The sequence below is a fragment of the Plectropomus leopardus genome, chromosome 7, assembly GCF_026936395.1.
Source record: "Plectropomus leopardus strain MGB_pleo_1.0 chromosome 7, ASM2693639v1, whole genome shotgun sequence".
Taxonomy (NCBI): domain Eukaryota; kingdom Metazoa; phylum Chordata; class Actinopteri; order Perciformes; family Serranidae; genus Plectropomus; species Plectropomus leopardus.
The window spans coordinates 35,285,223-35,297,175 of NC_142182.1; the positions used below are offsets into that span (position 1 = coordinate 35,285,223).

General features: G+C 38.9%; 1 protein-coding gene across 1 annotated transcript in view; it reads left to right on the top strand.

Moving 5' to 3' along the window:
• LOC121950448 (RNA polymerase II elongation factor ELL) overlaps nucleotides 1-11,953 on the top strand; it is a 39,197-nt gene that overhangs the window by 22,594 nt on the left and 4,650 nt on the right. Inside the window, exons 5-11 of the mRNA XM_042496446.2 lie at nucleotides 2,206-2,447; nucleotides 3,846-3,970; nucleotides 7,666-7,780; nucleotides 9,260-9,716; nucleotides 10,708-10,771; nucleotides 11,230-11,401; nucleotides 11,505-11,549. Of these exons, the coding sequence (XP_042352380.1) occupies nucleotides 2,206-2,447; nucleotides 3,846-3,970; nucleotides 7,666-7,780; nucleotides 9,260-9,716; nucleotides 10,708-10,771; nucleotides 11,230-11,401; nucleotides 11,505-11,549 (1,220 nt within the window). The remainder of the gene's footprint in view (nucleotides 1-2,205; nucleotides 2,448-3,845; nucleotides 3,971-7,665; nucleotides 7,781-9,259; nucleotides 9,717-10,707; nucleotides 10,772-11,229; nucleotides 11,402-11,504; nucleotides 11,550-11,953) is intronic.

Sequence of the window (11,953 nt, forward strand, 5' to 3'; positions counted from 1 at the left end):
AAGTTGAAAAAGTTTTCCTAAATAAGGGATTTTTTTGTTTTGAAGTCATTTATTTCCTAGTTAAAGAAGTATGTAATTTTTAGAAAGATTGTCTTTTCATAAAACTGGTCTGGGCAATAGTAGAGATGTAAATACTTTTGAAATTGATGCTATATGATCAGAGAAAAAAAGAGAAAAGGGGCTATGGAATTTGCATTTGTTTAAGAGATAGAAAACCCACAACTACCAGAATGCACTGCACCACATCAAACCAGTAAATGCTTCTAATAGAGGATGATGTAATTCAAGTTTGACAGTTTTGACATAGGAAGCAATATTGTGGCCAGCTGACAATTAAACAGTAAGCTAAAGTAGGTTTATGATATGTTTGATCTCAGTATTTTCAGCCTTCTTTTTTACAATACAGAGAAAAGCATGGCAGCAACTTCCATTTACAGATTTTTGTTTTATAGCCAAACAGTGCACTAAAATGTGTTTCTGAAGACAATTTAAGTATGAAATACACAGTGTAGTCACAAAATCTTAATTTGTATTTGATCAGTGCTGTCAAGTTTTACCCTATGCCTAAAATGTTGTAAGAAACATTTTTTAGTGTACTGTTTGGCTGTAATACAAGACTTTGTGAAAATGGTGCCATACTTTTTTCTGTATTATAAAAACAGAGGCTGAAAAAACCTAAGATCAAAGGGTAAAATTAAGCAGTGCTGATACTACATGAACAAGTTTCTCACCTAAAATGTTGTAAGAAACAAATTTTAATGTACTGTTTAACTGTAATTCAAGAGTGTTACCAGCTTGCCGCCATATTATGTGCCAAAACGGCCAAAGTCGCATTATGTCAGCCACTAGCTGGAGCTTTTATATGTCTGGTGCAGTGCATTCTGGTAGTTGTAGGTTTTATACGTCTTGTGGAAAAGCAACTGCGACAACCCTTTCTGTTTGCTGTGGTCATGGAGTACCCATTTCTTTCTTCTGCATAGACAGCCCAGTTTTATGAAAAGACCAGCTGTAATGTACTTCTTTAAGCATTTGTAATTATTTTCCTCTGTAATACCAATACACTATTGCAAAAAGATGCTGTTTTCAGGGTTTGGTCAATGTTCATATACACCCACAACTCTGTGAAGCTTGTCAGTTATCCTGAGTGAGACATTTCTGTCATCATGGGAAGTATCATTCTACAAAAGCTGCCTTAAGAGTCTTCAAACTTTTCTTAAGCTGCTTTAATTTATCACCAGCAAACAATGGTTCTAGTTGGTGCTTGTTTAAAATGTGGCAGTACAGGTTGTTTCAGTGCAGGGAGGATATTTGACTGACATTTTCATGACCTGATCCAAGGCAGATGTTGAAACAAGCTCCTGGAAGACTGTTTCATATTGCAAAGTAGATTTAAAAAGACTCAGTTTGAAAGAAACTTTGTATATTGTTACAACTAAAATATTGAATTATGTTTAGAAATTACACAGCTTTAACAGCATCACTGGGTTTTAAAACACCCTGTGTACATGTTCAACCATACCTTCCCTGCAAGCGCAGTTGGTTTTCGACCTATAGCAACCTCGAAAGTATGGTTTAAAGGTTGTAATGAGATTACGGTCTGCAGATATCTAGCACTGCCTGCCTGGGTCCAGCTGAATTAGTACTGCAACAGAAAGAAAGGGCCTCTCTGTGTTAGCTGCTTTAGTTTCACACTCATGTTTACTCAGCAGTACGCAAAACCTACTGTTAACCCTTTTCACTCTTTCCAACTCACAACAACATTACCTCTGCAATGCTGACACAAGTGCATGAGCACAGTCCCGTGTTCGAGGTATTTATGTATGTAAATTGCTTTTTCAGATTATCTGTTACATGTGCATAGAGCAGACTGCATGACAATAGAGAGATGAAGATGAAGATAAAATGTGGCGTGTGCAGGCCGCTCTTTCAGAATCAGGGCGTGATTTGTATAACTGGCCTGAGGACTGGATTAGGAATGATATGTCGGCTCAGTGCTATTACAGGATACTGTCAACATATGAATCCTTTTATCAGATGAGTTATTATCTCCTTGCTCTCTTCTAGTTTTATGTATTGTAACAACGGTATTCAAAAACAGCTTTAGATTCCTGTTGTGATAACTACTTGATTCAGTGGAAACTTGCCCTTATCTTCCACAAGTCTAATGTTGAACCTCTGCTGTGTGTCCCTTTGTTTTGATCTTAGGTAAGTACGTAAAGGTCCAGAGAAAGCATGGTCTGGTATCAGGCTCAGATAGCAGCAGCAAGCACTCCCCGAGCAACAAGAGGAGCCTGGTTCCCAGCCCTGTGGCACACCGGCCCTTGAGAGATCGCATCATTCATCTCCTGGCCTTAAAGCCCTACAGGAAACCTGAGCTGCTACTGTGGTTGGAGAGGGAGCGGGCCAGTCCAAAGGACAAGGCTGATCTGACCTCAGTGCTGGATGAGGTGAGACATCTGGCATGTAATGTAAACACAGTCAACTAATGATGAAATATACTCAGATGTAAAGTTTAATCCTTGGGGACTGTTTGGCGTATTTTACGCATGCATGCATAGGGCATACATTTTGGCAAGACTGTATTTTAGTTTAATCTTGGAATTTCCAGCTCAGCTTCTACAATGAGTCTAAAATACACAGTGGAAACTACATTGTTACATCCATTGTGTTAAGTACAAAAAATGCACTACTGAAACCCATTCAAACCGCATTTTTTGATCCCACAGCCATCAAAGCATAAAAGCATGCAGTGTTTTATTTCTGGGTGTCATCCCAGGCTTTTGCCTTGGAATTTGTAAATTTTTACAATTTTTCACTTCAGGAATTTTTTTTTTTTGCTATCATGTTTGGCATATGGAGAAAATACATGCTACTTTTTTTTACTAGTTGCACTGTCACAGTTGATGTTGCTGCTAATCTTTGACATTGCCCAAGTTGAGATAATAAAAAATATATACATTGCATGTAGTATATTGAAAATAATATATATATTTTTTCCCATCTAAAAACAAAGTGGCTTCATGACAAAAAAACTGGCATTTAAAGGGTAAAAATTCTGAAATGTTAAAGAATATTTGATATTTATGATTAGAACTGATGTTTGTAAAAGAAATTAGCTCCATGAAAAAATAATATAAATGTATAATATTTTTTAAACCTTGATTTTGAAAAATCGTATTTTCTATCGCATTTTGTGCACAGAGCGATACAAGTGTATAATATTAAAATGGGCCCTAAGGGTTGAGAAAACACCCAAGTGTTAAGTGTGATAAATAGAAATTTAGCTGCTTTTAGTGTCAGGTGACACGAGGTCACAGATTGAAATGACAAACCTTAAGTAGTCTCTAACTTGCGATTTTGTTAATGACACTAATGAACTGCTGTGTAGCTATAAAAAGGTGATGTCAGTAAGTTTATGTCAGGCATATTTCCTGTGTTCACAATGTTTCAGTGTCCCACTGCAATCATCAAGTGGAGACTGTGCCGCCGCTGGTAGCTGTAATTAGGGCTGTGCTTTAATTATCTTTAGAGGGGAAGATTGTGTTTTGACAGGAGAGGGGTGGGGCGTCTCCAGCTGGGCTTTGACTACTTTCAGAATTGAAAGTGGTTGGTTTGTCTAGATTTTTATCAACAGGATTAAGTTGTATGAGGGCAGAGTAAAACTGTTTACTGCGGAAACAGTATGAACCCACTGAGTAGAGCTCAGGTCTTTATTTAAACATGAGGTGGAGTTACAGCAGGTTAACACAGTTTGGTACTTTTACAACCTCAGCTGGCCTCTTTTCCTTTTATACTCTATCCTCTTTCTGTTGATTTATTTACACTGGGTACTGTCTGTTTTTCAGGTTGGTAAACTGAACTCTAAAGACCACAGCTATTCTCTGAAGGATGAGCTCTACAGACATGTACAGAGAGACTGGCCTGGATATCTAGAGGAGGAGAAGCAGCTCATCCACAGGCTCCTGATCAGGTGAGAATGAAGTTTTCCACAATACACAAAAACATTTTGTGTTGTGTTCCATTGTGAGATAGAAAATGTATAGTGAAATGATCTGTTCAAAGCAATAGTCCAACATTTTGGGAAATACGCACCAGTGAAATGAGAAGAATGATATGGTTATGTCTACGCTACGCCCCCACTTACCCCTGCTATACTTATGTAAAGCTAAAATATCCCGGATATCATTGTGTTTTGGTGACATCATTTGGAGCCAGAGTCTGCCCAGAAGTGATATCCACGGTCAGGGATCTCCTGCCAAAACACCAGTGCGACCAATCACAAGCAGCCCCATTAAATGCGAGTGCATGGATTGGCTTTCACAGCTGTCAATCATGGTAGAAAATTCTTTTTTCATAGTATAACTCATTAAAACCAAACTTATCATAAAAACAAACACTTGAACAAACATGAGGGTGACGAGAACTACCTTCTGTGACAGAAACCATCTTTGGGGAAAATTTATTTGGTGTGTACTAGTCTTTAGTTTGGCCCATGGCCTATTTACTAACATGGAGGGGCAGGCTTTATGACCTATACTACAGCCAGGGGGTGATCCAGACTGAAAAGCTACACTTTGGAGTAACTGTCATGTTGTCCATCTTTATACAGTTTACGGCCTGGATCTACAAAGTTAGCCTTCTAGCACATCAAAAGAACACACATTATATTTTGTTTAGAGGTGCTGACAGGGGATTTTGTTACCTTTTGGACAGAGTCAGACTTTGTGCTAAGTTCATCACCAGCTGGCTGTAGCCTAAAGGCCCAGACACACCCAACAGATTCCACAGAATTAATAGCGACGAAGGCCAACTGTTGCATCACCTCAAGTCGCCTGCGTCAAAAGTTGCATTTGAATACACTGCAAAGACTACAGCCAAAGCCCACAAAATCATAAACATTCAGCACCTGTGTGAGAGGAAATATCTCTCCATATCAGCAAGCGGTGGTAATCTGTATTCATCATTCAGGAAGGGAAACTGGAAGACCTACAGTAACCAACAGATGAATAACCCAAACAATTACAAACATTTCTGCAAAAAAGCTCAAAATATTGTCCATAATAATATGTGTTTCACTCTCATGCTCAGTTGACATTAGTTACTTTTTTGCTTTCCTGACTTCCATTTCTCTTCTCGTGAGTGTAACTCCCAATCAGAAAGATTTCATTTACTGACAGGCTCAGTCATCTCCAACAGGCTCAGTCATTCAACATGCTGAAACAGCCAAAACAACGCTGACAAGGCCTAACTTGTGCCAACAGTGCGTGACATACCGCCAAATGTGGGGTGACAAATTCTAACTAGTCGGTTTCCATTCCAAATTTGCGCAAAACTTAAGCGACATTTTCAAAAAGTCTATAAATCAAAATTGCCAGGTGACTGCGTTTCCACTGAGTGATTTTATGTGACTTCTCTCACGATGCTATGCAACTTATGTCTATTTATATTGCAGCCACCACACTAGCCGTCATTATTTCCAATCCAAGGCCACATAGGCGTGTTATGTGAGCGATAATGGAAAGGCAAGCCCCTTATACATGGGAGCGGCCACATATGAGGGATTTCTGGGAGGTGATAGTCCACGATTTAACAGAGTAACGGTGGATTCAAAACTTCCAGAGTTATGAGATGCAATAACACCTATAACCTATAACCTCTATGACCTACAAAAGCTAAAAAAAAGTGTTTCCAATGCAGTTTAGTGAAATTTGGCTTTTTTCAAATTGTCTGAAACACCACCTCATACCAAGCAGAAAAACTTTTTTGAGATAAAGGAGAATTTTTTTTTTTAATTGATGTGTTTCCATCTTTTATATTCGCAATTTCAGTTTGTGCAGTTTGAGGGTTAACCCTTTCAAAGCTGGGCAAATTGGCTTGACAAGGAACTTCACATAAATCCCAAAAATGAGCAAGTTTTTAGTTGAAAAGAAAGAAAAGTAAAAACAAACAAACAAACAAAACACAGGAAAAAAATGACATCAAAAATGTGTTTTTTCCCCTATTTTCTTTAACATAATTTTAGATATATAACTAAGTATCTTTGCAGTGTTTCACTTTATTCTGAACTTTTGGAAAAAGCTGACTGAAAGCTCAGAATAAAGTGAAACACTGCAAAGATGCAAGTGTGCGGAAATCTTACTTACAAGTTTGATGTTTTTTAGCAACTTGCCAAATCTAAGCTGGATTAAGAAGTGGTCCTCCTGCACGAAATCTACAATTAGGAACATTTTAAATTTAGTTTGCTGGACATTTCCCCCCCTTTTTTGATAATATCTAATTATCTGCCCAAATAATTCTCAAATCATTTCCTGGTCACGTTTTACTTTTTTTTTTTGTTCCAAAAAGTTGCTCATTATGTTTTTTCCCGTGTTATTTAAATAAACCAAGCTAATTTTCTCGGGTTTCAGAGGTTTAAATACTAACGAAAGCCATCTGAATGCAGCACAAGAAAATTGATGTCAATGCAGGTGTTAAAGGGTTAACAGAAACCCGCCCGCTGACATCCGACCGTCAGCTTGGTGTGTCAGGGCCCTTACATTTACTTTACACTCCTGAGAATGTTGTGTATCTTTTCATCTAACTCTCAGCAAGAAAGCAAATAAGATTATTTCCCAAATTGTTAAACTATTGCTCTAAAGTTCTTTTAGACTTTAAGAGAGCCAGTAAAAGACCAAGGGATGGATGCGTTTTGACAGCGCTGGCATTGATACAGAAAGGCCACTGAATTAATGTAGAAGTCTGCTGTGATCATGTTGAAAGGGGAGCTTCTAAATGACTACTTCTCTGCACTGATGAATCTCTTAATGGACACATCAAAGCAGAGGAAAATATTCCCTGCACCATGTTGCCAAATGGCATTAGCATGGAGGGTTCAGAGCAGCAAGGCTGAGCTTTTCAGGACGAGCTTTCTCCCCTCGTACATTTCCTCTGCCTGCCAGTAAACATGCAGGCCATGTGCTTCATGAGCGCTTTGGAAAGAGCTCAAGTCCTGTTGGCTGATTGCACAACCCACTCTGTTTGCCACCCCTGCTAAGTGTAAAACGCTTGCAATTGTAGTCATCAAATTGTTTGCCAAGTGTGATAAAACTGTGATAGCCTATAAATACTGTAAACTCCAGATTTATTTGCTGTAGTTCATTCATCGGTCGGAGTAGCTTCTTCTTATTCGGTCGACTTTTATCATTTCACTGACTTTTAATCATACTGAGCACATGATTAAAAGGGGTGCATGGATCCTGTTGAGGGTGTGACTTTGTCGTAGCATCTGTTTGAGGAAGGAGCTGTAGGAAGCAGATTAACAGAGGAGGGTCTGGTCCTCCAGAGGTTAAATCTGCTGTTATTGTTCTGTTCAGTGGACTGTGTTTCGTCTTTGTGCTTGCCTCCTGTAGATTGCACCACTAGAGACACAAAACAAAACATACCACATAAACTTGAAAAAAACTTTGATAACACGTCTCAAAGATTTTGTAATGTCAATGATTATCCTTTCTTCCGTGGAAAAACTGCCGCTAATGTCTTCTCTGGAAGCCGCATGCTAATAAATGCTCATCCACTTGCTCATAAATCTGCTGACCTACTTACAGCCTCTTCCTGTTTAGCTTTACAGGCCATTTACCTCGCTGTTACTAACCAGCTGAAGGTGTTGTCTTCTCAATCTTTCTCCAGGAAACTGCAGCCACTCCACAGTAGCCAGTTGAAGAGTCCCCAGTCCAACCATTCATTCCACAAAACTCCAGGGGACTCTCCAGCACATCTCAGTCCTGCCAAGAATCTCTCTGTGGTAATTATTCACCTTGAATGAATTCTATTCTGCTACTTCTTCTTTCTTATAACACTAAGAATAGATAGGCTGCTTCCTCCTTTGCAGATACACATTACTGGAAATAATAAACTGCTAGATTTTTTTGTTGTAGTGTCAGACTAAATAAAGCTTGAAAGGAAATTAAAATATTAGTTGGACAACTTGGGAAAAATGTTTATCCACATTCTTCTCGAGACTAAGATGAAAAGAAATATCGCTCTCATGTCTTGTACGGTAAAAACATAGCTAGCATAGCATTTTATGTGCGGTCCTATTTCTCGGTGGGCATCAGTTGTCAACAACCAGCAGACACTCCATGAAGGTGCTGGTCCTGACTTAGAAATCGCCCAGCACATAACCCCCCGTAAAACAATGAATTGTTGTTTTTGCATTTCTGTTTTTGAATGGCTCATACAAGTGAGATAAACGTGTTAATATGTGAGCTGTTGTTCCCTGTGGACAGAGCAAGGCTTGCTGTTTCCAGTCTTCATGCAAAGATAAGCTAACTGGCTGCTGGCTATAGCTTCATATTTACAGTTCTGATGTGAGAGTGGCACAGGTGTGAACTCCAGTCACATGACTTGGACTCAAATCACAAATTTGACAACTTTAGAGTCAACTTGACAAAATCAAGAAAGACTCGAAACTCCACTTGGATTATAACACTATTGACTTGTGCTTCGCTTGGCCCTGAGCCCTTTGACTTGAAAATACTTGATACCTTCCTAGAGATTAAAATCCAATCCACTTTATTTATATAGCACGATTTTAACAAACACAAGGTTTCCAAAGTGCTGCACAGCAAGATAAAAAGCACGATAAAAGTATTGTGACATCATGACAAAACCTGGTATTTAAGGGTTAAAATTCTGAAAATAATAATCAAAAATCTAATAATAATATAGGTCAATGACAGAGGAAAATAATATTAATGTATAATATTCTTTAAACCTTGATTTTGAAAAGTGCATTTTTTGCACAGAGCACCAGAGTGTGTTTAATATGAAAGCGGGCCCTAAGGTTTAAAAAGGGCATTCCTGATTTTTGTAATGAAATATATTATCACTCTGTTGTTAAAACTGCACTATATTTGGTGAAGAGTGTACTATGACTTTTTTAGGACTCAAAAGTAAAAGGGAGAGACTTTATTTTTGGACTTGAATTCAAAGTCTTGAGACTTACTTGTAACTTGCAAAACAATCACTTGGTCCCACCTCTGGGGAGTGGTGTCAGTCTTCTCATCTAGAAGGCAGAAGGCTGAAGGTAGATTTATTAGTCTTTTTTTTAAAGTTTTAAAAACTCTCTAACTTCCTGCAGCAAAAAAGCAAACACAAAATGTCTAAGTATTACCGCAATGTAAATATGAAGGAACTTTTAGCACATCTCATGTATCATGCACTCTAATATCCAAAAGTTGAATTAAATCAGTCACTATGTATTGTTTATTTTTGACTCTAGAAACGGCCATTGCCCTCGGACCCATCCAACTGTCAAACCCCCAAAAAACAAAGACTTTTAGACCAGTGTTTGCCTCTGCAGTCGCCGTCTCATGGAGACTGCGGCACCAACGGGGCTCGTAGCTCCTCCAGTCACGGAAACTCTCGAGTGCAGATCAAACTGGAGTTCGACAAAACCAGCAATCATCTCCAGGGGAGCCCACATGGTCTGTACTCGCCACACAAGCTCAGCGGCTCATCCACTGTTCCCAAAGTAGAGAGGACAGAGCCAGCTGCCACTGAACCCAGCCCCAAGCCGCCACACACTGACATGTCCATTTGCACTGACCAGTCGTTCACCAACGGCCAACACAAAAAGAAGAGGTCCAAAAAGCACAAAGACAAAGAACGAGAGCGCTTAAAACCAGACTGGATCGAGACAAGTCCAGACTTAAAGCAGGACAGAGAAAATCTCAAAGGTAAAAACCATTAAACTATAAAACTGTCTTCTCTGTCACACTTTATGCATCCTATTGTGCTGTCATGAGTCTGTTTTAGAGGCTGGCCAATATTGTTTTTTAAAGGGCCGACACCAATATCGGTTATTAAAAAGACAGATAACCGGTATTTGGAACTGATATGCATTTACAATAAAAATGAAAATCTTTCTGTCAATGTTTAGAATTTGTAATATAACAAACTCCAACACAAAAGTTTGTTTAAATGCCTTTAGCAAATGTTTTATCAAAACAGAAACTGTCAACATCATATACAGCAAGTTCTCAGCAACTTTTTTTTTTATAGTCAAGTGAAAATCTAAATAAAAAATTAAAAAATTAAAGTAGTTAGCTAAGGTAAAAGTTCCTCCCGTGCACTTTCTTTGCACTTTTAAATTAATCAATTTTATCTATGATCAATAAAATACAACACAGATACAGATAATTGTCAAAATGCCAAATATTGGCCCAGTAATCAGCCAGGTCGATAATCTGTCTACCCCCTAGTCTGTTTTATATGACATGTTCCGGCCATGACATTATTAGTTGTGATTTAGCAAAAAGAAAATCTCTGGGTTAAGTAAAAGTTGCTGCTGGAGGCCCACAAGGAGCAGTTCATATATTTTCATATTAGACAGAGCAGTGAGTGTTGTTCGGACTGTAAGCGCTTTCTCTGCCCTCCAGTCCTCGCTCCCCGCTGCAGTCTGTTGATGATTGACTGTGAAACAGCTGGGTGACCTACGGTCGAGCGAGTCAGCAGGCAGCATTGCCTCCTACTCTGGGCTGCTGACGTCACTGCTTGCCTTGGACCACATCTCTTATCAGAGAGAGTGATAAATGATTCCCATCGGCCTTGATATGATGGACACATTATCACATTTGCATTGGCAGATTGCTTTAACATTTTTTTCTAATGTGTGTGTGTGTGTGTGTGTGTGTGTGTGTGTGTGTGTGTTTTTTTTCCTATCTGCAGACCATGAGGGAGTGAAAACACCAGTCAATCGAACCTCAGCAGAGGAACTGCCCGACTATTTAATGTAAGACTCAAACTCACACTCTGCCCCTGACTGTGCTATGCGTAATAAACCCACATTCAGAGCGGATTTATGATTCAGGAATGTAATCCCAACAATCAGTGGGTTCCTCATAAATCATTGTTGATATAATCTGTCAGTGACAAGTTTAGGTTTCACACTGTTGTTGAGAAAAGAAACCAGCTTGTCCCAAAAGGGTTGGGATCTACTTCAAAACATTGGCATAAACAGAGGGAAGTCAAACACATGTCTAAATGAGCTGTCACAAAGCTTCCCTGAAGCAAACACATGATTTTATGTCTTACATTTATACATCTGGTCAACACATCATGCTGTTAAATGCGTGACGTGTCAGGTCTCTGCAGTGATCTGCAGTGCCACCTACTGGTAGGAATTGAACTTACTTTGAATAAGATCAGTTCTGCTTTAAAATAACATCTTGTTTATGCCCCCCCCCCCAGAAAATACAGCACTATAACAGCACTGGAACAGCGTCAACAGTACAAGGACGACTTCTGTGCCGAGTATGATGAATACAGAGCTCTTCATGACCGGATTGGGGCTATCACAGAGATGTTTGTTCAGTTGGGCTCAAAGATCAACACGCTCTCCCCTGGAACACAAGAGTACAAGGTACTGTCTGCACCAGGAGACTTTAACGTCTCTGTTTCTGATCAAACAACCAACTGATCAGACACACGCCACCCTAACACTTTTTCTTTTGTTCTCTTTCCAGCTTATGGAGGATCAAATACTGCAAAAGTACAGAAAGTATAAGAAAGTAAGAACTATTTACTTTATTTTTTCTCATTCCAACACTTGTAGCTCTGTGCACTGGGCCTCATGCAAGAACCTCACACTAACACATTCATTCCTGAGAAGCATTTAAAGGAACTTTTTGCATGTAAAAGTAAAATAAAGTAAAATAAACAAAAGAACAACAATTTCCACAGTTCTGTAGATGCTCAAAAATTCTGCCTCAGTCAAGGCTTTTGCACAGATTGGTGTCCAGGGAAACATTTTCACATTTTTACTGCATCTGACAGTATAACATCTGTAATCATATTATCATTGATAATGTCATGTCCTGGACCCCTTCCCATATTAATCATACACTGTTTTGTCTTAGAAAGAAACCTTAAAAATAAAAGGAAAACAGAAACTTTTGAAAAATTTTTTTTGAAT